Source organism: Passer domesticus, chromosome 4 (genome assembly GCF_036417665.1).
Source record: "Passer domesticus isolate bPasDom1 chromosome 4, bPasDom1.hap1, whole genome shotgun sequence".
NCBI classification, from domain to species: Eukaryota; Metazoa; Chordata; class Aves; order Passeriformes; family Passeridae; genus Passer; species Passer domesticus.
Genome location: NC_087477.1, coordinates 35,674,903 through 35,702,134, shown reverse-complemented (window position 1 = coordinate 35,702,134; position 27,232 = coordinate 35,674,903). Strand labels below are relative to the sequence as shown.

The 27,232-nt window shown below is 39.8% G+C and overlaps 1 protein-coding gene and 1 long non-coding RNA gene across 6 annotated transcripts in view; one reads left to right on the top strand and one right to left on the bottom strand.

Moving 5' to 3' along the window:
* NFKB1 (nuclear factor kappa B subunit 1) overlaps nucleotides 1–356 on the bottom strand; it is a 57,957-nt gene extending 57,601 nt beyond the window's left edge. For 2 of the 4 annotated variants that reach the window (XM_064417081.1, XM_064417082.1), the window contains exon 1: nucleotides 268–355. In XM_064417081.1, the coding sequence (XP_064273151.1) occupies nucleotides 268–322 (55 nt within the window). In that variant the 5' untranslated portion in view covers nucleotides 323–355. Of the gene's footprint in view, nucleotides 1–267 lie in introns of all 4 variants that reach the window. The other 2 variants (XM_064417083.1, XM_064417080.1) reach the window with 2 other exon arrangements.
* On the top strand, nucleotides 266–27,094 carry LOC135298921 (uncharacterized). Of its 2 annotated transcripts, none has more exons than XR_010360975.1 (3): nucleotides 266–594; nucleotides 18,006–22,596; nucleotides 26,654–27,094. It is a non-coding gene; the product is annotated as an uncharacterized LOC135298921 (long non-coding RNA). The 2 variants fall into 2 exon arrangements; XR_010360976.1 differs by lacking the exon at nucleotides 26,654–27,094 and adding an exon at nucleotides 23,843–24,144.
* Nucleotides 27,095–27,232: the final 138 nt, after the last annotated feature.

Here is a 27,232-nt window from a genome sequence, read left to right as displayed (position 1 = left end):
CGGCCTGCGCAGCCTCCGCCCCTGCCCCCGGCCCGCCGCACTTCCTGGCTGGAAATTCCCGCTGACGCTCCGGCAGCGCGGAGGGCCGCCCGGGCGGGGCGGGGCGGCCGGCGGGGCAGGAGGAGGCGCGGCCGCGGCAGGGAAGGAGCCGGGGAGCGCCTGCCGCTGAGCCACCCGCTGGCCGCGACATCCCTGAGCCGGCGACAGGCCCTCCCGCCCGGGTGAAACCGCGCAAACACACGGGTCCTTTCATCCCAGGGCACTTACCGCCGCCGCGAGAATAATCCCGTCCTTGCCCACGTTCCTCGGCCCACGGCGGCATTCGCGACACCTCTGTGGAGACGGGCTCGACCCGGTGGCTGCCAAAGTTTTTTTTACCTCTAAATATACTGTTGGGAAGGGGAGAGAGAGACTGCACGGAGTGAATTTAAGCCCCCTGACGCAGTGCCTGGCTGGTTTCGCTGGAACTTCATTAAAGGAAATTGAGCGATTCTTACCGCCCGATGCCTGACAACATCACCGAGCAGGGAGCACAGGCTGCACAGCACCATTTTTGTGTAGATTTATGCAGTTTCTGACAGAGCAGGCTCCCAGGTAACTTGACTTCTGTTGAACAGTGCCAACCATCAATAATAAGCTTTTTAATAATAATAGTCCAGGTTTGTAGCACAGTAATCAAGTCTCCCAGACACATTTAACCAAGGCTGCAGCAGGTCAGCTAGTGGCACATTTAACTGGCACAAATGCTATGTAAAACAAGTTCAAATATCTTTATGCGGAATCCTAAACATCTGGTTTGCTACAGGTGACGAGTGTCTCAAATGAGCATCCAGCATAACTCACCGAATGTGTGTTTGCCCAGAAAGCAGCAATCCATTGTTTCTTTCTGGTCAATCCATTGTTTCTTTCTCATCTGGGGAGATTTGTTATGCTAAGGCCACATAACATGGGACTTCATGAATGAAACAAAGCAAAATCATAATTTAAAAGAAGGGTTTAAAACCCTCCAGACATATAAAGAAACCAAGGACTATGACTGTTGCCTTTTTTTTCTTTTTTTTTTTCTTTTTTTTTTTTTCTTTTTTTTTTGGTGTTGAAGCAAGGAATTTTAACACAGAGCAAAAATATGAAAAAAAGAAATAGAGTCAAATCATAAGCCACCTGTTGACTGGAACAAAATTAAAGGGATGTTTTTACCAGAAAGGGAGAAGGTTCAGATGTTACATTTTGTGCCCCATCTCTGGGTTGGAGCAGAGAGACACTATTTAAAATGAGTGCTGAGAGTGCAAAAGAGAGCTCAGAAATGCAAAGGTTTTCTCTGCTTTCTTGAAAAATGACATTTCCTACATGTTACACATAAATAAGTATGAAGAGAGAGTAATTTCCTTTTTTTGGATTGCCACTCAGGCTCTGTGATGCAATTCTAAAAATGCACTCCCCCATTCCCTTCCCAGTACAAACTGGGAGTTGAGAATGACTCAGCATTTCCGAGTAAAACATGTTTCCCTTATTAGATGGGGATATTCCCGGACATTCAAGACCTAATAATATTTTTTTTTAAATGGAAGAAAATACACTGAATTAATAGGACAAGTGAGGAAAGAATTGTGTCCCAAAGCCCTTGATGGAGGAAGTCTAGATGGATTTTAAATACAAAGAAGTTTCAAAATAAGATCCATTTGAAAGGAAAGGTGCCATGTCATAGCTAATCAAAGGTGTGCTCACAGGGCAAAACCTGTATGAACAAGTACCAGGAAATCAGACAAGGTGGATAAGTTCCAAAACTTAAGGAGACTTACCTGGTGGATTTATTTTAAAAGGACATGCATTGAAGTACTCGGGTTCAGCTTTCCCTGTGAAATCTTAAGCAGCTTCCACAAAGATCTAGGTTTTACAATAAAATCCTCTTCTCAATTATTTTCAAAGCATAAATTTGCCCTTTTTAGAGCTTAATATTGTAACTGAAATGTCATTTCTACTGACACCCACAGTAGTGCCAGGCTGTAAGCCCACACTTTGGTAAAATTATCTTCACAGGACACTCTAGGTAAATGTACTGCTGTATAGCACTTGAAGAGCCAAAAAATCCTGTTCCAGCCACTGAGGAAATCAGGCAGATAATACATGCTCAGTGGTTTGCAGTGACAAAGTGGTGCCTATTTCCTGAATAACACTGGTTTCCACTATTGCCATCCTGTTGCTTCAGTACCTGGACAATCTTCAGTACCTGGACAATGTCAGCCCAGAGATGAAGAGCAGGCGATCAGACCTGAACCCAAAGGAGCAAATGCCTGCTGTTGAGCTGAAGGGAGCTTTGTGAAATGCTTGCAGCCACGTCTCTGGTAGCTGGGCAGGTGCACTGAAGGAAAGGATTTCTGGCTGTACACTTAACCAGGCTGTTTCACCTCAGTCGGGTGGGGTGCATTTAAGTTTCCTGATATGCAGATGCAATTTAGAAGCTGAGTCTCTTCTTTGCTAGTTTTGCTCTGGGAATATAGATATATAGATCTCTTTCCAAAGTCAGAAATCTTTGGACTCAGTATTTTTTAATCCTGTAACTAATGACAGATAAACATCTAAGACAAGCAGAGATTTTTAAAATAATCAATCTTTAATTGATATGCCTGGATTGGAAAAATTCATGAAAGTTTCTTACATTTTTTGTCTCCTGTTTCTGACGTATGTATTGGAATCATGATAGGCTTTTTTCATTCCCTTTGACGTAGTAGGTTTGAGGCTAAAGCAGGAAAAGATAAGGGAAAGTCTAAAATAGCTACTGAGAGACACTTCCTTTTAAAGCTTTCAACTGCCCATCTTCCTGGAACTATTATGCCATACTATCCAAATCTATTTCTGGTCAATCCATTGTTTCTTTCTCATCCAGATAATCTAGAAGTTCTAACTTAAAAACTGATTTGCCTTACGAAGTGGCCAGTGATCATCTTAACACACTCCAGTCTCATAGAGGTTAAAAAAAAAAAAAATTGTGTTTTTAAGATAGTGTCATCATTCTGAGAATATATGTGAAGCCCTAATGAAGTTGGCAATAGAAACTATATTTTAAAAAAACCCCAACATTCTAAATAGCCAAAGTACATGTGCAAAGCCAACCATTTGAACTGCAGCTGAATCCTAAGGTTGCAGCATTCATGAAAAGCACTTTCTGTCATCCCTGTTGTTTTTGGTGGATGAACTGCCCTCAATTCATCACATATTTCATTAGATTTAGATGGACGCAGCAACAGCCTGCAAGGCTCTGAACAGTGTGGTGTCTCCTGTAATTAAGGGGCCACATCCCAAATGCACCTATTTCTTGCTTCCTCCAGAGCCACAAATCAGACATGGGATCTCATGTTACCCCCACTTTGGTTCAGGTGTGTAACTTTGCTGAAAGACTAAATTTCTGGTGTTTTGGGTAAGACTGCCAGGGCTGAAGCAGGAGTTTTCAGTAGCAAAAACAGTTGGGGGGCAGGTGCACGGGAGTTAATTTACTAGACTTAAGTAAGAGAACCACAAAGCTGTAGACATGGCTGATGGGCATAATTAACAGAGAAAAGGGAACCTTTGGAGAGAGCTAGAAGTAAACAAGAAAGGGAACACTGCTCAACATTTACTTATAGCTGTCATACAGTATAGGGTATCACTTCCTAAAAGACATTGAAAGAACTAAGCAGAGAAGGCAATTTGATGTATATAATTTTTTTAATGGCGTAGCCTTCCCTTGGTTTGTCTGTGTAATGCTAGGCCTTCTTCCTTCTTTTCTTTTACACTGGCTGATAGTAAGGAGAATTTCACCCCAAACCTCTCAATTACACCAAAACCCGTGGTTTATAGATTCTCTGTGAACTTGCTGCAAGGTAACTGCTCTCAATGGAGCTATCCAGACCCCTGTGAGAAGTTGTGAGCTGACCATCTCATCAGAGCCTTGAAGCTGCTTCATGCAGAACACATATTCTGTTCCAAAAGTGTTGCCTAGGCTGGTCCTGCTTAGCAGCAAGCAGTGTAACACTGTACAACAGTAAGTGCATGTATGGACAGAATAGAAATGGTTGTGTTTGTAGAAACCATTCAGAGAACCATTAGTGTAGCACTTTAGCAATGCTCATGCAGCTCAGAGCCCAGAGCAAACTGCTCCAGCAAGTGCTGTTACAGTCAGGAGCTGTGCTGTCTGGTAATCAATCTAATGAACTGCCAGTCAGTTCCCCAGAATCTGGGCCTGATTCAGGTTGTGAGTGATTCACTCATCTGCCACTCAGCTCTAAAACACCTTGGCCAGCCACTGAAGCTAGAGGGATGGGTTTTTGCCATTTGAGTTCAGTGGCAGCAGGTTCTTACCAGTCCACTTCATGCACTCCCTTCTCTTCCCACCTCCCCGTGTTATGATTAATGTCCTGTGCTCTGGTCAGTATTTAATATATCAGATGATTGGGTTTTCTTCATAGTATTTTACATATCTGAATGATAAGTACTTTTAACTTCTTTCTGATTACATCCATCAGAACCCAGTCAGGGGCCCAGTTGTTTTCCCAAGGGATATATGTTCTTCCTGTTTCACAACTGTGGCTTTAGGTTGTCAGCAATGTTTCACCCAGTTAGCTAATGCAAACAAAATCAGCTGTTTGTTGTCTTTGCCACTTTCTTTTGTCACTTTCATTAAATACATGCTCAGTTCAATTTATGAGGTTATTTTGGGTCGGGTGTACAGAGTAGGACCAATGTTAACACAGTACAGAAGGTGGAATTTAGCTAACTTGATTTGTATTGCTGCTGTTTTATTGCTGCAGCTCAAGGAAAATTCCAGATAGCTAAGCACTGTACAAATATATAGGGAAGGGATTTCTTCTGCCACAGAAATTTCAACATCTAAATATATAATGGAAAACAGATTATGAAAACAGAAAGTGACATTCACTGCTGTTTGAACTCATGCAGCGATTAATTTAAGTCTTCTACTTAATTGTTAGTAGAAGTTCTCATTTCCCAAGCTGTTTCTGTTTCAAGTTTTAAGCTTTAATGGCAAGTAATTATATTCTTCTTGAAAGTCCAATCCTGGAATATCTGGATATGGCTAGTTTTTTTTCTCAGGTTTTGATGAAAACTTAAACCTTACGTTTAAAAGAGTTGAAAGTGTCAATGTTCAAAAGGTATTTTTTAAGCTGATGTGATTCTCTTTAGGCAAATCCTGTGGGTTTAGAGGACTTTATAATTTTGTAACGATGGGGGATTAACTACAGTGAGTGGTGAACTGAGACAAATCACTAGTGCAATGGATCAAGCCTTCCAAAAAATACAAGATTATAAAAGGATTATTTGGAGGGCACAAAAAAAATATTGTCTCCTAGAAAATCTCTGTCAAATAGACTTGATTTCTCAAAAGTTCATGTTTTTTTAACCTTTTTTCCAAAACTATGAGGGTTTGAAATTTTTTTTAGCAAATTATTCTAGACTTAAAGCTGCAACACCAGAAACAATTCAGGCACTACCTGAGGTTGTGATAAGATGCAAGAGGCTGATGAAAAGCAAGACAGTATGCAGTGTAATGACAGAAAGAGCCCTGTGCTAGAGCAGGGTGTCAGGAGTGGAGTGGAGAGGGACCTCAATCTGTTTTTTACTCTACACAAGAAGTAGGTGGAGGAAGCAGGGTGTTCTCCTTATTCTGGTTTCTTTCTCAGTTCCCTTTGTGATTTACTGTTTGGAAGCGGAAGCCTGGCTGATAGCGGGACAGTCTTTGATTCTTTCCCTGGTGAAAGAGCATGGTGCAAAAACTTTTAAGCTGTAGATAAAGATCCCAGCACCAAAGCTAGGAGTGGTATGACCATGTGATTCTGCTGTTGTTCCCGAGTCCATTGTCTTGGATGTTGTCATGCTTCCATGGCCTGCCTTGCTTTCAAGGCTAAGGAATGCCACACAATGCTTCAAACATTCGGTGTGTGAACTTGTACAGGCTCAGGGTCTCTGCCCTGCTGAGACCTGACCTGAAAGTGCATGTGACTTTTCTCACCGGAGGGCAGGGAAATGGAATTGCAAAGTCTTCAAATGTTGCTGTTTACCTAGACGTCCAAATAAGAATATGAGACTACGGTTTAAGCCCTTGGGTGTATTTACAACAGCTCTTCCCAGCTCTAAGCATTGTGCTGCCAACAATTGGCTGCGCCCAAGACACTCCCTTTGATAGCATAGTGAGAGCTGTGCTGCTTGTGTTCAGATCAACAGCAAACTCTTGTTGACCTACCTGGGTGTAGGGCTGGCGGCTGAGGGAGGATCCCTGCCTTCTCTACAGACTTGGAAAGCGTTCTGACAGTGGGCTCACCTGGCTGCAAGTAGTAAGGCATCTGCAAAACTGTAGTATTTTCTTGAAGCAGCATTTAGCTTTGCAAGGTTTGTGTTGCTCTGCAAGAGAGCAAAGGTGTGTGTCATGGTGACTTTATGAGTGCGTCTGGGGAGGTCCAGCTGGAATTCTGACAGTGCTGCAGACAGAATTAGAATGATGTTCTTGTGACAAAAATGCTGTTCTTGCTCTAAGGATAGGGAACAAAAGTTCAAATAAATGAAGATTGAAAAGATGAAAGGTAGGATGAATTTGAAACACAGAGACTCATTTTCCTCACAGATTTTGTCGCTGCATAGGTTTATATGTCCACCCTATCTTGGTTTCTGTGTGCCATGCTCAGACAGTTCACTTGGCTCTGAGGCTCACTATGTCCTGTCCCATCCCATGAGAATACTTGGGGGAGGTGTTTGTGCCATTAGAAGAAAGTGATTTGTCATTGCATGGTACTACAGGACCTGCCTGACTAGAAGGGTTGGACACACTAGCATAGTACTTGCTATCTTCAAAACAATTACCCCTGTTGACTTCATTTGCAGATGTGAGTGATTTTTAGTACTTCTGTGATCAGACTTCAGTGTCTTAAGCCCCTAGAAAATGAGGAACACTGACTACCTGAAATTGTTTGGATTATGTGGTGTGACAAGGAACTCTAGCACAGAAGAAGAGACCTTACAACTCCCTTGGTCAGGATTAAGGATCTGATGCTGTCCCTTCCAGCAGTTACCTGCTTGTTTGTTATAATCCTCCCAGTTTTTGCCAGGAAATTAATGAAGGCCCTGTAGAAAGCAGCCTTTTTAATGTGCAGTTCTTCTCTAGAGCAATTCAGCTTGATACAGGTGCCCTGGAGTAGCAACTTTCACACAGAGGAAAGAAGTTTTTCTAAAATTATAAACAGAAAATAATCTCCTCTTAATAATAAGCTCCCATTGATGGTTTAGTACTGCTAGAAGAATAATCAGTCCCATTCATAATATGAAGACAAACTTGTGGTTAGAGCAAAAGTCTCAGAATGGGGCTTTCTGTGTTTGAGTGTAACTTCAGGGAAGAGCAATGTGACCACTTATATTAAAGGCTGAAGAGAGAGGGAAGAGATAAAATAAAGGTAATAGCCAATGACCAATTCCTATTTAGTATTGCATGTAACCCTTAAGTTATTTCCATTTTGCAAACAAGTCTCCAAATCCTGATTTTGTTCACTTGGATAGCAGAGGCTTATTTTGATTCTCCACTAGTAGTGTGGTTTTTCTGGTTGCATGAAACACCCATAGTAAGTCGCTGCCACTGGTCAGTCTCCTGATCTGCCAATAGTTTCACTAAGCTGTGCCTTTAAGGACAGCAGCTTTAAAACCTTGAAACAAGTCTTACCTAAACTTGAAAGTGGAGGAGAGAGGGCCAGTTTTAATCAAAGTATGTATGACTCATCTTTCAAACTTCATCGATGTTTTGTGTGACAAAGTCACATAAGCAGCATCTCTAGCTGAAAAAAACTGTCTTCCTGAAAATTGAACTATTGATTTCCTTTCTAGAACATGCTCTGCTTAAGAACAGCACAAGCTGAAGCAAAACTGTTGAGCAGGAAGGTAAATCTGAAAACTGGACTACCAAGCTATAAACTCTTAAAGCCTTTTATCACAAGAAACTGTATAAAATGTCTACCCCCACTAACTTTCATCCAATATGACCTGAAACTGTCAGGCACTATTGCATCTCAGGCACTTATTAAGTATTTGATACTACTGAAATTGAAGAATTCTCCTCCTCCTAACGCCTTTTAGAACAGAAATATTTCTCAAGTCATTGATGATCTCTCCCCACAATATGAGGAATACACACCTTTCCTAACTTGTCATAAAATACTGTAAAATCATGAAATAGTCAACCAGCACTGCAAATGAGGACGCAGTCATCTCAAACTCTCAGGAGCCTCCTGGTTTTCTGAGGATTCCTGCCGTGTTTCTCAGACTGTGATTCATGTCTTTAACTGAACAGGTCAGAGATTCCAGTAGAGAAGCCATGCAGTGCATGCCCAAACCTGTTACAGTTCTTTAACCAGGGGCCAAAACCAACCACAAGTGTTTCTGTTTCGTCACCTGACCCCTTAACAGAAAAAACAGCTATTGCATTTTATTATGCTTGTTGTTGAGTTCTTCTAATAGCTATGCAAAGTGCCTCTTTTTCCATGTGTATATCAAAGCCATATCAACACGAAAAAAAAATTAAAAAATCAGTTCTGACTCCTTTTAACTCCTGCATGTGCTTCTGTGCCAGGACTGCTATAAGGGCCTGAACTAAACTCTCTGTAGAAAGTGTGTCATCAACAGAATATTTTGCCAGATTATCACTGACCATTTCTAGAAAGTTTTTTGAGTTTTAATCTTTTTTACTTTGGTTTGCATGGAAATGCTTGAAAGATGCATTAGAGAACCGACACAATGGAAATAAAATGAGTGGTACATATATAAAAGTAACATCTCATTAGCAGAGACCACCCAAAATGTAGTCCTGCCCTGAAATCTGTAGAAGAAATAGACATACTGTGCTTTTAAGATCAACCTTAAAAGGCATTCAGCAATTTAAACAATCTCCAGAATTTCCAAATTTGGTAATAGTCACATCAGATATTAATTTGTTAGGTAAGTATTTCTGAGCTGTGAACAGCAGCTCTGGAATCTCCAGACTTGCTGAAGTAGATCTGAAAAAACCTAGGCAGCATGTCAGACTTCCTACATCTAAACTTGTTCAAAAGAGACCAGAGGGAAAAAATAGAGAGGGAAATTCTGAGTAAGTGGAGTCAGTATTCATCAGTGTCTGTCTTGGCTATACAAGAAAGGAGACAAACTTGACACAGAACAAACAGAAAAATCCCCAGTGGATTTCCACCGAATCCATGGTGTTAAACAGACACCTGGGTACAGTGCGTGCCTGTCACTGCATGAAGGTTTTCCGTGGAAGAAGTAGATGTCAAAGAATCCTAGTACCAGCAGAAGGTCATTAAGCTAAGGAAATTACTATTAAAATAATACCTTTCTCAACATATAGTAGATTAGCAGTAAGCAGACTGGGGATATCAGTAAAGGCATACTTGCACTTAAATCACCTAGTGAAGATCTATCTCATCACCTGGTAGGAGCCTACTTCTGCCATATGACAGAAAGCTTGAAGAGCTATAACAGGGCTCAAAAATTTGTGTTCTCTAGCAGTTACACTGTGTGGTATATCAGGAGGACAGTAATAACAGAAAATATCTGGGTTTTTTTCTTCATTATATGTGGAATGTCTAACAAGATTAACAACAGAGTGAGTCTGGATAAAGGTTCTTTGGTTTATGAGCTGTGCACCTTTTTTTTCCCTTCCCGTTTTTTTTTTTTTCCTGGATAACTGTAAATGCCTTTTTCAGAGAAAAAGTGTGCTGTGATGAGAAATCTTTTTCAGAGCCGTTCTGTTTCTGAAGAACTCGTGTACTTTGTGATTCTGTGGGAAGGAATGTGTTTAAGCTCCTGAGGGATTTAGGGCTACGTGCTGTGGAGAGAACACTAAATTGTGAGCCTGGCTCCTAGAAGACAACATCTGTACCCTGTGAGGGGTTTTAGGTTGTGTCTCAACAGGATTCACCAGAAATACAGATGACAAGCACTGCCAGCTTGTGTCCAAGGAAATCCTCTACACAGAAAATGAGCAGAGCAGTTGAGCTAAGTGAGCCTGAAGGATATTTAGTGATAGCAGGAGCAGTGTGAGGAAGACTGAGGTGATAACCCGCTTGTCAAGGCAGAGAGACTCTGAAAGTCTGGAAAAGACTGTGTTATGAGTTGTTTGTAGGATCAAAGGCAGGGGTCTTGTTTCCAGCTATATGGACAGGCTTTTGAAAAATTCTACAGAGGAACTGATTCTTGTGGTAAAATGGGTCACAGTGACACAGGGCATCAAATTTAGACTCTGATGTAGAAAACCAGAAAGCAGAACTTCCATATGGGATTTTCTGAAATGTGCCTGCTCTTATATGTAGTGCTAATCAGATTTGCAGAGCTAGTTTCCACATCCAGCTGAGAAAACGACGTCAGAAGGAAAGTTTGAAAGGCTTTGGGAAGTGGTCATGTGAAAATGTAGTGTTACAGCAAGTGCATGCCCTACAATCCATAAGGATCCTTGCCCTCCAGTTGCTTCAACAGAGGACCTGCCCAAGCTCTTCCTTCCCACAGAAACACAAGCTGACAGATTTTGATCCTTCTCTTGGGGTGTGGTCAGGACACCATAGGATGTGATCCACCATCCACAAATTGGGCAGTGAATCACAGTTGTACCATTGTGTTTCTTTATGAAGCTGATACTCCTAAAGCCTTACGTTAAGAAGATGAAGGCAACAGAGCTGTTTGTTTAAAACTCTTACAATTAAATTCATCTCTTTCCACTGATTTGTAAAAAATCAGTGTATTATTTTCAAATGGACATAATATTAAGAGACCTAAAATTACTCCATAACTTTAGTTACTTTTTACAGAAGATGAAATTCCATAGGCTCATGAGAGCTGCAATTCACTGATTTGACTTGTGTGTAATTTGTTGTATAGTTTCTACAGGGTTCATTACAGTTTGATGCAAACCATATAATTTCTGCCAGTATGGATACACCATTGTTGTTTTATTTATGGCAAGGGCAGGTTATTTTTATTTGCTGCATTGCTTTTTCTTGTGTTTTAATATAAAACTAGTTTTAACAGCAAAATGGTCCCCAAAACACTACTCTCAGGATTAATTCCAATTCTTAATAAATCAATGGTGTCTTCATAACAGACACTAATACCAAGCCTAACTAACACTTAAAAAGCATCTTCAGATATTTAGACAAGAGCATAGTGTGTATGTGTGGGAGAAAGGGAAGGGAAGCAGTTCACTGGTGTAGGATTAGAGGTTCATTTAGCTGGGCTGCAGCTTTCAACCTTTCTGTTTGGTAGGGGAGACTCAGCTCAAAAGGTGATTGCAGGGTTATATCTAATAATGCTAGTATTTGGGGTTTATTTATTTATTGTAGAGTTGAGGAACATAAGTCAGAAAAAAAAATAGAGAGCTGTGGACAATCAATACTTCCTTCAGCCCAAACTCTATACATTTCATTGGAAAAGGCATGGGAATACATAGAAGTAGAACAAGGAAAATAGAACAATGTGTGGTTGCTCATTCAGTGAACAGTGGCTTGGAGTGGGAGCAATAAAAAAGATGGTATCATATAGATAAAGGTAGTTACAGTGTATTTGGATAAAGTACAAGTGTTGGTACATGAAATAAGGATATGCAGACTACCCACATGTTGACATCCTTGTGGCTGTCCCTGATACCACAACCATAATGTTCTTTATAGAAGTACATGTAAAAAAGTGCACCTTAAGTGTATTAAACTCATTAAGTGAAATATAAAGGATCTTATATAAGTTTAGTTGTGTCTTACTAGCTCCATTCCTTGTGGCAACCACTGTAAACCTGGGTAACTCAGCAGAGAATCAACCTCCTATTTCCAGTGTCCTTACCACTAATCTGGGCTTCTCACTGTTTTTATCCTGAATGTGGAATCACAATACATAAAAGTGACTTCAAAGGTTTTAAGTGATGTTTTGGTAAAAAAATTGCCTATTTTAACCCCTGCTACTTGGCAAATATTAAAAAAATAACAAAGTCAGATGGTTTAAAGGAAAACTCTACAGTATTGCTTTTAGACATCAAAATAACTATATTTTTGTATAAATATCAAAAATCCAACCATAAGTTATGTCTTGAAAAGATTATGACACATCTCCCTTACTTCCCTCCAACATGCCCTCCAACATGCCCTCTTAGACTAGGAACCTGTTTTAATTTGGGAGGGGAAAAGGAATCTTGGGAAAGGAGCACATTTTGCATCCTAGAATTCTGACAACCAGAGGGGGAATTTTTTTTTTTTTTTTTTTTGGTCTTGATTCTGACTGTCCTCCCACGACCTGTTTCACAAAAAAGGAAGAAAGGGTTTTTTTAGCAGCCAGAAGTGTTTGCAAGAGGGAACCATGAAAATAAATAACTGCATAGCTACTGCCACCTACAGTCTTTCTGAAAAATGGCTTCTGGAGAAATAGCATGAGGGTTCCAAAAAGCTTGCAAAGGGATCATGATCAGCTCTGCAGTATCTGTCCCTGATCTTCCTGACTCTGAGGGAGCAAAAGGTTGAAGCAAGAGATGAACCAGAAGTACTCCCAATAGATAATGAAAAAAAAATTGCTAAGAGTGGGAATTTAAAGCTGTGCTCTTTGTTCAAGTGCCCTGTTACTCTCAGTAAAAGACAGGGTTTTTTCTTCTCCCCCTGCTCCATTATCTTCCAGAGGATGACAGCAGGATTTCAAAGGACTTATTCTAAAAAAAGGCAGAAAATAGCATATGTTTTGGGAAACTCACTCATCTTTATGTAGAAGAAGATACTGAAACCCACTCAGACCAGCTGCATTTATTTTCCTCCTCACCCTCATCTTTAACCAGCCAACATAGTGCAGATGTGTTCAGGTGTCTGTATCACCCTGTACTGGAAGTAACAGGACCTATGTTTTGTTGGTCATCTGCTACCAGATGTAACTTCTTGCAAAACCTTTTAATTAAACATGTATTTAAGAGTCTGAGAGTTGTTTTTCAGGCTTTAGGCTACAGTAGTAGCAAGCTTAATTCCATTTAATAGCAACCTATAAAATGTACAGGTTAGTTTTCTGTCAATTATAGGAGCTCTAGCTTCACCTTTTTTAAAACTTTATTGTCACACTACTGCTTTCATTTCAGTGTCTTAAAGATAGCAATCAATCAAATCCAGCTCACATGGGCCTAATTGGTCTTTTAGGCTTGAATTTGTCACTGGGTTTGGACAATGATTACTTGTGTATATATACATTATATATGTATATATATTTATATTTTCTTTGCAAAATGAAGAAAGCCTTACACGTAATCTGAGCATACAATTTGGAAATCAAAAGTAAGTCAAGAGGACAATGTTGGCAGCAGCTGCTGTGGCCATCATCTAGAAACACATGCTGCAGGTTTGTGACTGCCGGCTTGTGGATGGAAGAAATTAAAGAAATTATGAGCAAAACTGGTAGCAACAGGTGAGGCTGAATGTCTTGTGGCTCTGGATTTGTTAGGAAGTCAGAAAGTTAGAAAATGTTTTATTAGTTTTGAGGTGCTGCAGGAATGGGTCCAGCCCATGTCTCTATCCTCCTTGTATGGCAATGGAATAATCGTTATGGTTATATAGATAAACACAAGGACGATTCTGTGAGGCTAATGTGCTGCAGAAGGATTTGAATAGTTCAGCTCCTAACTCTGGGACAGTCTGTGTGACCTGGAGTACGCAGCCCAAAGCCAAAAAGAGGGCTTAGACCTTGTTAGAATTTAAGGAGTATAAGACACCTGAATTTAATTGCAGATTTGTTCTTTAATCTGTGTCCAATTATATAACCTGAGATAAAGTTGGTATTTCTCTCCCACGCTGCAGAATTGCCTTTTTTGAATTGTGTGAGCTTTTCATGTAGGACTGTTTTTCACCAATATGTGAAGAGACCAGTAGTAGCCCCATCTGAATGGACAGTAAGATAATGCAGAACAATCTGTAGGAGTAGTGATAGTAACCACACCCAGACACTGTAGAGAGTTAAGAGCTTTCTGTTCTCTGCTTGAAACATATTTATTTCACTGACAAGCAGTGAAAGGAGAATGATACTGACATGCTTTTCTTGGAAAGGAAGGCATTACTGTTAAAAACCTGTTACAGTTTTTGATGGTGTCTGAAGTGTCTGAGATCTCTTGTGTTTCTGTCGATTGACAAATGATTGCTAGAAGACAATGAAACCAGGGATGCTTTTGAATTCTTATGATACCAAATGAATGAAAAATAATTTCAGGAGGCTGGATTTTGGTGTTTCATACTGTGCATAAGTCAGTGAGGACATTTTATTGCATCAGTTGTATCTAAAAAATAGTCTTGCCGTTGCCATATCACTTTGTTTTCTCTGCTGAGTGAAAAGTCAAATAGCTCTTAGAAAAAGCTTAAATCTCAGTTAAGATGGTTTTTTTTTCAGCATCCATTAAAGCCCTCCTTATTTTTAATGGTGTCTTCAGTGCTAGAAAGCTTCTGTGATTGGTGGCAAGGCAGAGAGTGACTTGTTCCTGTAGCACTCTGTCAGACCCTGCATCTCTGAGACCTGCACATGACAATGCCACATTGTTCCCTTTCCTCTGTAGAGCATCACCGTGTCCTTTGAGTGGCAGTAGTTCCTGCCAAAATTGACAAATATAGTGTAACTTAATGACTTCATATTTTGACGTTTGAGAAGAATCAAATAGAATCAGACTTCTAATACCACTGCATTTTATGTTCTTCATTAGGCATATATTCTTCGTTAGACATTTCAGGTAGAATTGTTAGACACCTGTAAATGGCACCTGCCACACCTTTCCTATTACTGATACAGCAAATATTTCACACTTAGACTCCATTGTCTCTAATTTTAGTGTATTATAATTGTAATGAAGAAAAGGAGGCTCAGAAGAGATCTTATCACTCTCTACAATTTCCTGAAAGATGGGCATCAGCCTCTTTTCCCAGGCAACCAGTGACAGGATGAGAGGAAATGTCCTCACACTGTCCCAGAGGAGGTTCAGGTTGGACATCAGGAAGAAATGTTTCCACGGATAGGGTGGTCAGACATTGGAGCAGACTGCCTGGGGAGGTGGTGGGATCACTGTCTCTAGAGGTGTGCTAGAAGGCACTCGACCTGGCACTTTGTGCTGTGGTCTGTTTGACAGGGTGGTGATTGGTCAAAGGTTGGACTCTGTGATTGTGAGGGTTTTTTCCAACCTTAATGATTCTATGATTCTGTGATAATAGGTTACAGGCTAGCAACCTTTTGCAGAGGAGTATGCATTAATGCCATTCCCAGATCTACATCATAAAGAGGATTCTACTAAAAAGGAATTGTACTCCTTCAGCCCAGATGAGTTACTTAGGAAAGAAAGTATGAGGTGTTTCCCCTCTTTCAGTGTGCTTCAAAACCTGAATTTGCTGTAAACCAGTGGAACTGGTGTAGTTTCACCATGATTACTCACATTGACTTAGATTGACTATAGAAGTCATAAGGAGTCTTCTCTTAGTAGCAAAGTTTTATGCAGACAACTGGGCTAATGTCAGATCCTTGATGACTGTTTCACGCACCAGTTGGCTGGAGCACTTAAACCAGGGCAGGGCTCTGGGCTAACATTGAGGGCTTCCTCAATTTTCTTCATTTTTAGGAGATAAATAACAGAATACAATTACTATATGTTTGATACAACAGGAGCTATGTAGTTTTAAAGAAACTCCAGAAATGTTGCACTAAATTTTACCATAAATAGGAATCTTCCAGAAGGGACCTTGCATTCATTTAGGAGAGTCATTGTAGTCCACAGACTTTCTTTCTGAGAAGTTTTCTTGTGTGTTCAGAAAACATGTGATACATAAACCAAATCTTTCCATCTCAGGAGGGTGACTAAAAAAAAAGGTCAAACATATGACAAAAGTAGAAATTCCCAGCAAGACTTCAGTTCATATCTCATTTATTTTATTTCCTGGGTGGGTGAAAGCCAAACACTTGAGGCATCCACTCACCCTCTGCAAGCTTTCACAGTAGGAGGTATTACCTGCAAACACTTCAGGAATGTCACAGTTCCAAGTGGATACTGGGAAGTGAGCAAGCAGTGGTATTAAGTTGTTAGTGGTGTTCTCTCTTTGCAAAGGAGTGTTAGCACAGTGCTTGGGCTCAGGGATCCTCTCTGAACTGCAGTCATCTGAATGTCTCCTAACTGAATGGCTGCAAGTGATTGTATTTCTTAGGATTGTGTGTCTAATGGATAAAAAAAGACATATTTTAAGTGTTCCTCTGGTATTGTGGAGTGATACAGGACTTGTTGGAAGTTAGAGCTGGACACAAGTAAACGAAAAGCGGTGCTGATTTATTTTCACAGGCTGCCTGTAAACAGCAGTAGCTCACGTTGCTGTTTTGTGAGGAGCTCAGCACTCTGCATAAGGGTAGGGTGTTGGGGGGCAAGATAAAGAGCTGGGCCAGGGGACTGCTGCTGTTATCTCATCGTGCTTCCTTATCAGCCAGAGCCCTCTGTGCTCGCTCACGATTGCTGCTGGTGGCTCTAAACACCGAGACCAGAATCTGGAGTCTGCATGGGATGAGTCAGGCAAGGGTGTGCTGATGTTAGGGGGTATTTTTATATTGCAAGTGCAGCTGTGACTCAAATGTGATTTCTGGGGAAGGGGCTGGCCTTGCTCTGTCCAGCTTTTAGCACACTGGGGTTGTAGTCTGGGGTTTACATTTTGCTATCAGAGGACAGCTTTGAGCAACCTGGTCTAGTTGAAGGTGTCCCCACCCATGGCAGAGGGGTTAGAGCAAGATAAGCTTTAAGGACCCTCCCAACCCAAACCATTCCATGCTTCTATGATGAATTTCTTATGTTTGGTAAAAAGAAAAAAACGTGGGCATGCTGCCATGAGATGTGGAAGGTAAAGCACTTTCAGTCAGTAAAACAATGGTAAAACAAATACAGCCCGAGAACACCCGCAGCAGAAATTATAATTATCCAAAGTATTTCCTATCTCCTAAGTATTTTCCTTATTTCCAGCAAGTATAAAGAAGTGTCTTTCACCTGAAGTTTGCTAAAATCCCCAATGTGGTAAAAGCACTTGAGGATATTGCTAGGGTTACTGTAAGGGAATGGTAAATATGTTTTTGAGTGGTCTCTGCAAGACTTAACACGTCTTGAAACACATGGCATTACCACAATTAAAACATTAATCTTCAACCTTGTTTTTAAAGCATTACATCTAACTTTAAGTACAATCAAGATATTTGATACTGAATTCTCAGTGTAAATTAGTTACTTGAATAGTACTTCCTCTGCAATATCTATTGAATATCTATTCAAGAATCCCAAGCAATAAATTCTGAACCACACTAATGACCATCAAAGGTTGGTGGGGTTTTTTTGGTAATGACTGTTTTTAAAAATCTAGTCTATCTAGATTGAGTGTATATTCTGCAGATGTCTTTGCTTAACTGGTTAATAAAGTAGGAAGCTTGAAAAATTTTAAAATTTGCTAACATAGCCAAAGCCTGGCTTAGCTGAAGACCTTCCATGTTTTTAGATAAAGCAGTTTCCTGAAAACTGCCTTGTGAACAGAAACCAAACTATTTCACTTACAGAAAGAAGAAGAAATTAGATATCTATGGCTGGTTTGACTCAATTGTACTGTGCTTTGTAGGAAGCAGAAAGTAACACTGCTAGTATATTAAAAAAAAAAAAAAGGCAAAAATTGCCAGAGGGGTGGAAAAGATGTGATGAATAAGCAATAACAGAAATAGTATTGCTCATAGCAGTGATACTTGCAGAGTATATTGCGTAGACTTGGATTTGCTCCCAATTATGTTTGTAAACATCAGGGAAACTTCAGAAGTTGCTAAGTACAGGTATGTGTGTGTGTAACAATGAGTTTGTTATTAAGAGCGAAGGTCTGATAGTGCAGTTTTCAATAGTTCTTAAAAATTGCATGTTTTGTTATGCTTCTATTACAAGCACATCATAATTGATTGCAATTTTTAAATTATTTATGTTGTGTGTTCACTTACAGTCTTTCTTTCAAGTTCAAGGTGAACAAAAGAGACCTCTTCTTGCCAAGTGTCTTTCCAGTTCACATTTCAGAAAACCTGTGATTACATGTCCTGTTGAAGGCCACTGTTGGACAAGACAGCTACTTCCGTCATTGAACAGACTCACGTTTGAACAGGTTGAAGAACTCTAGTGGAGGAAGCTGTTTTTCTGACACCTTCCTAGTCAAACCATTAGTTTCACAAGCAGGCATAAATTAGTGCTGCTTGTACCTTTCAGAGTATTCAGAAAGAAAATGGGAATGAAGAGACACTGGTCATTCAAATACATGTCTAGGTAAAAATAATGTAATGTAATAGTACAAAATCTTTCACTCTGACCTCATGTGTAATGTCTGCTAATTTATAGGATTGTGAGGGTTTACTGTTCTTGAGGGTCTTGTACTAAAAACATGCTTTATGTTGCCATGTCAATCAACAAACTCTAAATACTTAGTGGATTCTCAGTCTAAACTTCTGAACTATCTCATAGCTATTTGATTGCATTTCCCATCTGGGAAGACACAACAAAGTAGTCCAGTTATTTGAGAAAAAAACTTTGCTGTTTACTGTTTCAGCTGTTAAAGGAGCCAGCTGTGTGCCTCACAGCACATTAGATGGCTTTGTTACTGGATTTCCTGTTGGTTTCCAAAACTAGGTCAGCTTAGATGCATCTGAAACTTGAAGAGTAGAAGGCTTGAGGGAGAGTATCGGTGGTAGCAGAAAAAGAGAGATACAGGTCAAGACCTCTCTTACTTCTGCTGCTACTTCACTGATGCTGCTTCCTAGGTTTAAGAACATGCATTTCTTTCCTTCCCCAGTTGAAAGAGTGGAGAGCTTTCTGGTCCTTTATAGCAGGACTAGAGAAAAATCAGACATTGGGATCCAGGATTCTGAATCAAGGGCAATGGCTTTAGCAGGATGATTTAAGGATCAGTCCTTGAACTGGGAAAGATAGGTAATAAAGAAGCCAGGCCTCTAAGATGTCTGGTAATGGTGACCCTCTTCAGTGAAGCAGTGAAGTTGTTTGGAAAGCCTCTTACCAGTAATTGCAGCTTTTTTGTTGACTGCACAAAAGAACTGGTTTGTTCTGTCTGTCCTCTTGAGTCTTTACTGGTACTTAGCAGTTGGTCTGATAATATTTGCTTTTAAGTAGCCATTCTGTAGTTAAGGGCAATATTGCTTGCAATATCTAGATATTGGGAAGAGGGAAGAAAATAAAGTTTTATTGTGTTTGCGGACAAGTGCATTGTGACCCTGTGATATAAACTCAGGAGCACAGCCTGGCCCTTCAGGGTAGGAAGACAGTGCTGAGGTATGAAGTATATGGATTTCTCTCTCTTCCTGTAAACACAGAGATGAAAGATCTGAAACCAAACTGGGTGATTTGGTCCCTGCTGCCTACTTTCCTATGTGTAGTTAGGAAAGTAGGCAGTAGGGACCAAATCACCTTTTTGTAGTTAGTTGCCTACTTTGTCAACAGCATGACATACAGAAAAGTACTGTTCTATATGTCTATATAATTTATTGTTCTAACTAATTGTCATAGTCACTTGCAAAAAAGCCTGAAAACACACCCCCCCCCTCCCCCAGAATGGCAGTGTTCTGCAGCTAAAGTTCCACCAAGGTTTAATTTGAGTGCAGTTCTGTAGTGACAGAATGGCTGATGACAGCATAAGAATGAACTGCTAAATTCTTATATAAGCCTGCAATGCTATATACCACAGTAGGTATCTCTACTTGAACATCCAGAAGCCAAATGTCAAGTCCAGTTACTTTAATCTAGAAGGAATGATTTCTAAACTTAGGCATTCATAAAATGTGTCTGAAAGTTTTTGTATTTATGCAATCTTTAAAATATCTCTGAGTGATTGAGACATAATTGTGTCATAGGTGAGTCGGTTGTGACTTGGAGCCCACATGCACAAGTCCTGACATATCTTTACTGGCTTCTGGAATGAGGAGCATGGTTTAAGGACACCTGAGAAATTGTAGACTGAGTCAGCTTGGGTTGTCAGTTTGGTCTCAGTGCCCTCAGCAGGAGCTGGAGGACTGAAACAGCAGTAGAAGAGAGGAGCTGATGAGGGTATGGATTAGAAATCCTGTTTTAAGTTGGAAAAGGATGCAGAAGAGGTGCCAGGAGAAGGAGATGGGCTAAAAAAAAAGGGTGCTGGGAACTAGACTTCAGGAACCACATCACACTGTCTCATTTCTCAAGTAAATCCTCACAACAAAACTGAAAAGCCTGATTTATAATGTGGAAATAATTTACTTCTCCCCTAGAGTTACTGTTTGTGCAGAGAAGGCCGCAACAGGGACAAGGCCTGTTTTCAGTTGTGCAAATAAATAAAAAAGTTTCAAATTGTCCTTTTAACAGCATGTTTCTTATAAAACATCCAGCACAGGCAGATTGTATCACTAAAACAAATATACAGTCAGGCATAAAGCCAGAGGATCAGTTGCAGTCTGGTTTATCAAGAACAGCAGTTCTTGTTTCGGAGCAGAGGGAACCGAAATACTCTAGCACTTGGAGACATGGTAATTAATGGCTCCTTAATAAGTACCTGGTGAAAGGCTGATGTACTGGGTGTTCCCTGTAAGTGACTGAAAGACACATTGTTGGTGTGGCAGAAACTCAGATCAGGCCTTGTAGCTGAATTCTTTCATTAGATCCTTGGATTCTTAGCAAATATGGTTACCTTTGTGCCTCTAATGGTAGCACTCATGTGCGTTCTTAACTGTGTCTGATATGGGATAAAATGGCAATGCAAAAGCCTTGTCTACCCTGCCAGTCCTTCCCCAAGGGGTTTTAGATATATATATTTTTTCACTAACACATTGACATGAGTAATTCTCTGCATGGTGTCCATATGCTTTTATAGTCCAGGTTGGGATGAACTTCTTAAAATGATTCCTGTAGACTGCACTAAAAATAAACTAATGTCCCACTCACATTTGAAGGCTTTCAGATCCTGGATTCTAATGTAACTTTGTAGTATGGTTACACTCTAATTAAGGATAGCTTCTGTGGGTTAGAAACTGTGCTATGTCTGAATGAGATGTATTAGCTCTTTGCCCAGCAAGTGTTGAGTAACAGTTTTCAGTGTATTTTTAAAAAACCCTATCTATATCTGTTTGGTATCTATGCTGTAAAAAAATAACAATTTTCCAGAAGGTACTGCATCTTTGCATTGTGAGGATAGACTTCATTAACTTCTATAACAAATTTTAAGTTTTATGAACGAGTCCATCAGTGTTTGAAAAACTCTGTCTTGAAAATACATCAAACATACATTGATAAAAGGCCTTCGTGATTGTTATAAGTTGTGACTTTAATTTGCATAGCTAAGCATAAATATTTCAAATCCTACCAAATTGTCTGTGTTTACCCTGATTTCTTTTACAGTTCTGTCCTGTATACAGTTCTGTGCCTTTAAAGTTACTCAGGAGTGACACACTCAGGTTGTACAAGTCAAGAAGTCCCATGTTTATTCTGTTTTAAACCTCATGTTGTTTAAACATTTGTGCAAAGTGCATGTACAATTTTGGAAGAAAAGTATCCATGTTGATCTATATGAATTAGAAGGACAAACATGTTCTGCTTTGATAAACCTTAGAATTTTCAATTAGGTGCAAATAATCTAGTGTGGTTCCAACCTAAGAAGTATAAAATGCTTTTCCTGACAGCAGGGTGCCATGTCATTACAATGCCCATTTTCTATAGTAAAACCCCACCCAAAAAGACAAAACTGCAGCTTGAGGTAGGATGACAGCATTGTACTATTTTTAAAGCAGATATTTTAAACAGATTTTTATGGATTATCAGTCTCTGGTTTGGTAGGTTACATGCATAGGTCTCCTGGCAATGTAACTGTTTAGTGTAAGGTAAATAAGCAGGAATAGCATCCTTCCAGGGGAAGGTGGTGTGCTAAAAGTAGATGAAGTTGGCTGAGAAGACATGAAGTAATTTCTCATTACCTCTTTCCCTGATTAGGTAACCATGCTTTGAGCATCACTGCTAATGTGTAATTAAGAACATTAGTTTAGTGAGCTGAGGTACAAAGCAATTTTAATTGACAACAATCCTTTCTTTTAAAGTTTAGCTGAGACTTACTAATTGAAGACTGCTCTTGTGCTGATGTTTTGGAAATGTGTGATCAGGGAGAGGGAGGGAAAAAGGAAAATAACTTGTCCTTCTGCTCTATGTGCTGCTTGCAGAGGAATTCTTGGCATTTAAACACACTGAACTGAAAACAAGCTCTGTGCAAGTAGAATGTCTTTAGCAGATTAAAGGAAGTCCTACCTGTTAGTACAGTACTAAAGCTGTAGGGTCACAGTTATTAAACAGTGGAAGCAGAACAGCCCTTGCAATCCAGAAGACAGTGGAGGGATGGTATCTGATGTTGGAGAATGGAGAGGCTAGACTTCATTTGGAGGAAAAAGAGTTGGTAAACTCCTTCAAGCCACATCTGAAGCTGCAACTGAACCAGACAGCATAATTTGAGCACCTCGAATAATTTAGTGTCATGAGCTACAAGATGATGAAGAGCTGAGAGACATCCTCTAAATTTTCTGGTAAATACTTGTTTATGCCTTATTTCAAATTATATTTTCTTGTTGGTGTTCTAGTTTCTGAAAAATTGCCTGCAACTGCTGGCGTTCAGCATAGTTTAGAGCAGTCTTTGGCTGTTCAAGGACAGAAGGGATTTAACACCTTTGTATCCTCTGTACATTTCCATGCTTTCCATGAGCTTGGCTCTCTGACTTGCAGCCAAGTCTTCCTGCCTGCTTGCTGGGAATGCTGCCAAATGCCAGCACCTGTCAGGGAAGGACACACTGCAGGGACACGACCCCTGCTGTTGATCCACAGGGTGTTGGGATTCAGGGGTGGGGGCAGGCCAAGAGGACAGCTGTGAATCTCATCCTCTTGGCAGGTGCTGAGCCATGTATTCTCTGATACTGTGGGTTTGCTGTAACAGGACTAAAAGGTAAATGCCCTGAAGAAGCAAGTCAGTGCTTTAATCATATAGATGGAAATAAAAATGCAGTGTAGTCATGAGCTGTTACTGCATGAAAGGAATTTGATTTTGTACAACTTTATAGGAAGAAAGTGTTTTTTTAAGGTAACACCACACTGACTTTCTCAGGATAACCTCAGTTCCCTGCTCAGCAGCACACTTGATTTCCCATCTCCTGTTGGGATTTGTCTCTGAGGTTGCTCTCCATCCTTTTGTTTTCTAAGAGCCCTCTGTGACTGCTCTGCTGTCCAGATCCATGCCTGCTTGCTGTGTTTGTGCATCTGTGAGAAATGATGGAACTGATTTAGGACTTACACAGCAGCTCTGTTGCTTTGTTATCTAAACTATTTTATTTCTCCTTACAAACTTCAGAGGAGGGAGTGAGTACCCTATCCTTGTCCAGTCCTTTCCCTGTGAGATAAGCTACAAAATCCTGTCTCTTCATAAGATAGGAAGAAGGTTTTTTTTTGTTGTTGTTGTTGTTTTAGGAATGCAAAGCCTTAGTTCTGTTCAGTGTTAAACATGGTAGTACTTAGTCATATTAAAGTAAAATAATGTGAATTCTGAAGTTTCAATTCAAGAATGTGAAATGGCTTTAAAATCAGAGCAATTGTTCATTTTTAAGAGTTAAGATGAATATGTATTTGTGGTAGCTTTCTGATGGAAATTTATTTTGGATAAATCATTTGAGAGTGTTTCAGTTGTTTAACACAATCTTTCTTGAGCGTTGACATTTGTTTTCACATACTGGAGTATGGGAATGACTTCACAGGAAACATTAAGTTATTTATTCCTTTATGCAGCAGGAGATGGAGATATTTCTCCTTCAGTATGGCAATATGATCACCCCCTATGTGCTTCCAGTTGGTGTAATAGGACCTTATCCTTGCCAGGTATTTCATAAATCTAATCCTATTGCTTCAATAAAAAAACCAAAAGGAACTTGTGTATGTGTACAGCCTTTGTCTGGCAACATTGAGTCACCATTTAATGTGGGTAATGTTAGGTGTCAGTCATTGCATTGTTCCATTATTTTGAAAAAAATAAAAACAGTAAAGCAACTTTCAGTTTAGAGTCCACTTGCCAGAAAACTTCATGATGAAGTATGGAGAAGGAGCTGAAGACAAGTGACTCAGGAACAGTTGCCCTGGAATGGCCTCTTTAGTGGTGTAGTCCTTTGGCTTTTATCAAAGGGGTTGGTGTAAGGCTCTGAGAACTACCTATTGCTCCAACTGCATCTTCCTCCGCCCCTTGTACTCCCAAGACAAGGAGGTTTTGTTCAAATTTCAAACACTCTCATATTACCAAGTCAAGTGAAGGACACAGAGGGGAGAGGTTTGCTTTATAAACAGTAAGAAAATAGCATGTCTGAGAAGATGGAAGCATTGAGAAGTGTTTGAGTACATAGTCACAATATGTATTGGCTGACTGTGACAGAACCTCTTCTTCATAAATAAAGGTATGTGTACTCATCACTGAATTACTTATTTTACTGATGTTAATTTCAGTCAGCCAAATGGCTATAGGAAAATCCATTTTGAATTTATGATGTACATTTAATAATTAAAAGATAAAGCAAACATTATTATTCATCTCAACAAAAATTTTAAACATTTTCATAAAAATAACCCCTAGAATGCCATAAAATACTCACAGGATGCATGCTTGGTGTTGCATGGCACTTTAAAGGCTTATGACTTAGAAATTCACAAAATGTCACACTTCCTAAAGTGTTGCTGTGCAAAACCTGTGTGTGTTGCCGGATCTTGAGTGCTGTAGTATGGGATACTTTAGCAATACTGTTCAAAGTGCTGGAAGATCAACACACAGAAATGAATTTGTTCATAATAATGTTCTCTAGGCATCAGAGCAGAGCAAGGTGTACCTGCTGCTGAGCTTACTAGGCCTGAGCTGTAATCACCTGCACTGGGCACTGCAGGAATAAATTGGTTGATTCTTCTCTCTTAAACACTTCAGTTTCTGACAGCTTCTGATGTTATCAGTCTGTGTGAGGTGGCTTCAGATTTCTCAGGCACTGTGTAGGTGGTTAAGCCATGACTTCGGATCGTTATGTTTCTTACTGTCATATGTATGTCGGCAGTGTCAAAAGCATGAAAAGATTAAAGTGCAGGGGCACGTTTGCTATCCTTTATGTAATGTTGGATTCTTCTGCCAATATAATTGCAGATTCAGTGCTCCCTTCCTGGCCCCTCCCTCCCGCAATAGTTACTTGATGCTTTCCAAATACTCCCCTTCCTATTCCTTCTGGACTGTACAACAAAAAGATTGTGTTTAAATGTTCTACCTCAGCTGGTCTTCGGGAGGAAACTTGTCTGATTTCCTGGCAGTTGCCACTTGACCTAATGGCAGATACTTCACTGATGACAGGTATTTCAGTGACATGGCGTCTTTGCCACACATAAAATCATTTTGCTATCCTTTATCTCGCAGATGTTAGTGATTAATGCTTTTCTTACTAAAGAGATCAGCTAAGAGTTTGGATCCTTTAGGGAGGGCCATCTCTTTCCACAGTTCAGTAATGTATTGCTGGAAATAGAAATGCTTCTCCTATGTTATTTTGAACCAATGTTTAACTTTGCTTCTTCACTCCCAAACACTACAATTACAGCATTTCCTTAAATACTGCTGTTTTCTGTGTCCTGAGGTGTATTTACTTTACAGAATAAAAAAAAATGTTGGTAATGCTTAACATATCTCTCAGATTTGGAGCTGACACTTTCTGCTTCTCTTGTTTAGGCATTTAATCCTATACACAGCCTTACCCTTGTTGAAGTGTTTGCAGAAGACTTGCTCTGTAGAGCATCAGGGGGTGATGTGCGTTAATAGTTAAAAAAGTGGATTACATGCACTTGTTTGCATTTAAGTCACTGAACTACACTATGTGTAGGTTTGCCAGTCAGGACAAACTGATGCAGTGTTTCCGTCAGTCACAGGTTTTGGAAGATGAGCTCATCAAATTCAGTGTTCTTCTGATTCTCAGACAGATGTCACACTTGAGGTGCTTAGTGCTATTAAACTATTGCTTACTTGCTCTTTAGTGAGGACTGAACTGTGACTATTTACAGGGATTAGATGGTGAATCTTTCTTTCCTAAGGGATCATAATTAACCACCACCAACTATGCTAGGAATCTCAACAACTCGTGGTGTTGAGCACTAGACTGATAATTGCTTACTTATGAAGCTTTCTCACTGTTGTGGTGTGCTTTTCTATCCTGTGGTGGTCTGCACTCACTCCAAAATGAACCATTTCTAGGCAGTAGCTTAAGGCCACTTTTTCAATTGGTTCTCATACAGTTATAAGTATTTTCTTGCAAAGCTTTTCAGTTCTGCTAAAAACAAGAATTGCTTTTGAATAAGTTTATAATCTGTTCATATTGGTATCTTCTGACAGCTATACAAATGGATATAGACAGATGTCTTCTTAATCTGTAGCAATTATTTTATATTATTTTAATATTTTATAATTATTTTATAGTATCTGTTTCTACAGCCTAGAGCTTAGAAACTGGTGTCCACAGACTAGCTTCACAAGCTCACAAAAAAGGGAATGAGCTGACCTGAACTCTTTTATGTTTCTGTTCTCCTTTTTAGGCTTGCTTGAGGGAACTCCTTTTGTTGGCCAAGCAAATAGAGACTGAGACACTTAATTTTTGACATAAATTGTGATTCTACTTCATCCTCTGTTGTCCTTTGCCAGAGAGATTCTACTCTGATTTATACTCGAAGAGCACAAATGGACATAAATGACTTAATTGTAGTGTATTTACTCTTGAAAGACCTTTCAAAGTGTTAAGTGTTAATTAAATCCTCTGCAGCATTAAAAGGTTAGGATGTTTAGACTGCAGTGTGGGAATTGAGCTGAAAAGTAATTGAACACTTCTACAAGCAGCTTCCTTATTTAATGGTATTGAACTAGTACTCTGAATTTTTAAAAAATCTTTTTCATGGGACCTGCAGTTGTGAATCTGTAACTTTTTTAATCTGTTACTTATTCAGGAGGTATTCTTTATCAAATGTTTGTACTGTGTTATCCTTTAGGCAATTTAACACTTTCCACAGCTTTCCACAATTGGTAGTAAATACACGTCAGAAGGCTGGAGTGTTTTTTTGTTTATTTTGAGTTTCTTCCTCACTTTTTAAATTACTTTTTGAGGTTTCAGTCACACACTT